Source organism: Sceloporus undulatus, unplaced genomic scaffold (assembly GCF_019175285.1).
Source record: "Sceloporus undulatus isolate JIND9_A2432 ecotype Alabama unplaced genomic scaffold, SceUnd_v1.1 scaffold_6439, whole genome shotgun sequence".
Taxonomy (NCBI): domain Eukaryota; kingdom Metazoa; phylum Chordata; class Lepidosauria; order Squamata; family Phrynosomatidae; genus Sceloporus; species Sceloporus undulatus.
Window position 1 is genome coordinate 1 of NW_024809358.1, and position 3,144 is coordinate 3,144.

Consider the following 3,144-nt stretch of genomic DNA (forward strand, 5'->3'; position numbering starts at 1 on the left):
AATATATTGTTATTATTATATATAATAATATTTTATTATTATATATAATGTTATTATATTGTTATACATAAATAATATATATAATAATATATTAAAATATTGCTTTATATATATTATAATATATATAATATTTATAATATGATAATATAATATAATCTTATAATCTTATACTAATGTTATAATAAATAGTAATAATATAATATAATATTATAATTTATTATTATTATTAATATTAATATTTCTTTCCTGCCTCTCCCCATGAATCAAGGCATAGGATAACAAAACAATATACAAGGAACATCAGTTAAAATGCATCAGTTAAAACACACATCGATTTAAAAGGATGAATAAGACGTACACATTTTAAAACAATCCCCATATAAAATTCAACATTTAAAAAAATCATCTGGAAAAATTACATGCTCATTAATGAGAAATAAAATACCTTTCTTTCATTATTTGACTGAGTTTTATTTCATCCTTTGCATGCATTTGGGGAAAAGGTGATGGGAAGCTTGCAGCCGATGCAGCCGGCGTTTGGAAAAGTTGCTTTTTTAGATTGGAGATCTCTCATATCCCAACCCTGCGCACAAAAGGAACTTACAATGGCTACAGTGGATGGATGACTATTTGTCGCAGGGAGGGCTTGGGTTGTGTGGTTCCTGCACATCGAGGGGTTAGATTGGATGACCTTTGGGGTCTTCTCTATGACTCTAATTGTCGCCTATAAATCTTTGTAAGAGTAACAACAACCTTTTTGCTTCCCCCCCATTTACCCGAAAAGAAACAAGCCAACAACTTGGTGGACACCTTGATGAAATGCACGCCGCACTACATCCGGTGCATCAAGCCCAATGAGACCAAAAGGCCGAGGGATTGGGAAGAAAGCCGGTGAGTGGGTCTGGGGACGATGAGTGCTGCTTTCCAAAATGTTGGGGCATTGCTGGATTTAGTGGCAGCAGGGAGCACTGATGTCTGGAGAAATGCAATTATCCCTCACTTGTCCCATCCTTCCCATGCAATCGCAGGAAGGACTTTCAGACAACATTGTGCAGATCCTGTCATTAACCCGTCCAAGAAGTGGGATTGACTGCAGTCGCGCAAAAGACTTTCAGATGATGTTGCACAGATCCTGTCTTTAACCCATCATTAAAGCAACATCAGCTTAATGCATTTTGCATTAACGGATGTTTGCATTATTGCAAAGCCACTTTAATGACGGGTTAATGGTGGGTTTTGGCAATTTGAAAGCCTTTTGCGCTATCACAGTCGTGGACGGGTTAATGACGGGATAAAGACTGGGGGAGCAATCCTGACCCTATCCCATCCCATCCGTTCAATATATTCAGTGCATGGTGGGGAGAGATGTTAGTTGTAGCTGAAAGCATGGGTAGGAATTGGACACCTTCCCATAATCAGAGGCTATATATTGAACCTATAGAGGAGCGTCTTGTTGTTAGTCTCATTCCTACAAACCCTTGGCTTTCCTTCCAGGGTGAAGCACCAAGTCGAGTACTTAGGCCTTCGGGAAAATATTCGCGTGCGAAGGGCCGGATACGCTTACCGTCGGGTCTTCAAAAAGTTCCTCCATCGGTAAATCCTATTGCACTTCGTTGTCCTTTTGGGCATCGCCAACTGACCGCAAGGAATACTGCCCAATGTGCTCCTCTGCCTTTAAGAGAAGCTTGATGATGCGAGCGAACATTCGCAGGAAAGCGTTTCTCGGCTGGGAGGTGGGCAATTAAACTTAGGACTTCAGATCACTGGTTTCTCCGTCTTTTTGGGTTCGTTTGCGCAGGTACGCCATCCTGACGCGGGAAACGTGGCCGTCTTGGCGCGGGGACGAGAAGCAAGGCGTGGTCCACCTGATGAAGTCGGTCAACATGGACCCTGACCAGTACCAACTGGGACGCACCAAGGTCTTCATCAAGGCCCCCGAATCCGTGAGTTAAGGCTACATATTTTGGGGTGCCACCAAAAAAGATGGTGGCAATAAATGCCCAGTTCCTCTCTCTACGTCTCTTCCATCCCCTAATAATAATAATAATAATAATTGTTATTATTATTATTAAAGTCCATAAATGAATTGTAAACGGGATGGTAGAACCCACAATGGGACCGACTAGCGGAAGCAAACTGTCCTATTTTGTGCCGTAACCGAGGAATAATCTCTTTCTCATTTTCTCTCCCATTCTCTCCGTGCGCAGCTTTTCCTTCTCGAGGAGATGCGGGAGCGCCGTTATGACGGCTACGCCCGCGTCATCCAGAAAGCCTGGCGCAAACACGTGGCCGTCCGCAAGTACATCCAGATGCGGGAAGAAGGTATGTCGTTTTCGTTTTGGAGACGTCCCAAAAATAGCGGCGAATAGCATCCCGTCCAGTCTTGAAAGCCAGGCGCGGTCAGCCCTAGTTTACTGTATATACCCATATATAAGTATAGAGATTTTAGCCAGAATATACAGTGCGCATCGACCAAACCCTTACGGAAATAACGCGTTCCTCGCCTCTTCCTCTCCAAAGCGTCCAACATTGTCCTGAACAAGAAAGAGCGGCGCCGCAACAGCATCAACCGCAACTTCATGGGCGACTACATTGGCCTGGAGAGCCATCCCGAATTGCGGCGTTTCGTGGGACGCAGGGAGCGGGTCGACTTCGCCGAAACGGTTGTGAAATACGATCGGCGGTTCAAGGTGAGACCTTTGCAAAGCCCCCAACTTTGTGTATTATTTGTGAAGGTTGTGGAAGCCAAACGAAACGGGCGGCACGTGGCATGAACCAAACCGTTTTGGATGCTTGGTAAAAGGGTCTCCCGTCCTCATGGGTGCTTTGCCCGCTTCCTCCGCAGACGGTCAAGCGGGACCTGATCCTGACCCCCAAGTTCCTCTACTTGATCGGCCGTGAGAAAGTGAAGCAAGGGCCAGAGAAAGGCCTCATCAAGGAGGTCCTCAAGCGCCAGATCGAGGTGGAGAGGATCCAGTCCCTGTCCTTAAGGTAAGGAGGACCAGGGTGGGTCCAGCAAAGCGCCATCGTTTCTGGCAAGCATGGCACAAACACCGAACATTTAGATGGCTGCTGCTTCTTCTAAGCCCTGCAGAAAGAGACCCTTTTCTGTGGTTCAGAAGCAATGCCAAATACCCATTGTGG

The 3,144-nt window shown here is 44.8% G+C and overlaps 1 protein-coding gene across 1 annotated transcript; it reads left to right on the plus strand.

Moving 5' to 3' along the window:
* The first annotated feature begins 487 nt into the window (after positions 1-487).
* Positions 488-3,133, plus strand: LOC121918236 (unconventional myosin-Ie-like). The gene is made up of 6 exons (XM_042444318.1): positions 488-891; positions 1,495-1,593; positions 1,799-1,943; positions 2,208-2,322; positions 2,521-2,690; positions 2,846-3,133. Exons 1-6 carry the CDS (start codon positions 815-817, stop codon positions 2,993-2,995), a joined length of 756 nt encoding a protein of 251 aa, XP_042300252.1. The 5' UTR covers positions 488-814; the 3' UTR covers positions 2,996-3,133.
* The last annotated feature ends 11 nt before the right edge of the window (positions 3,134-3,144 follow it).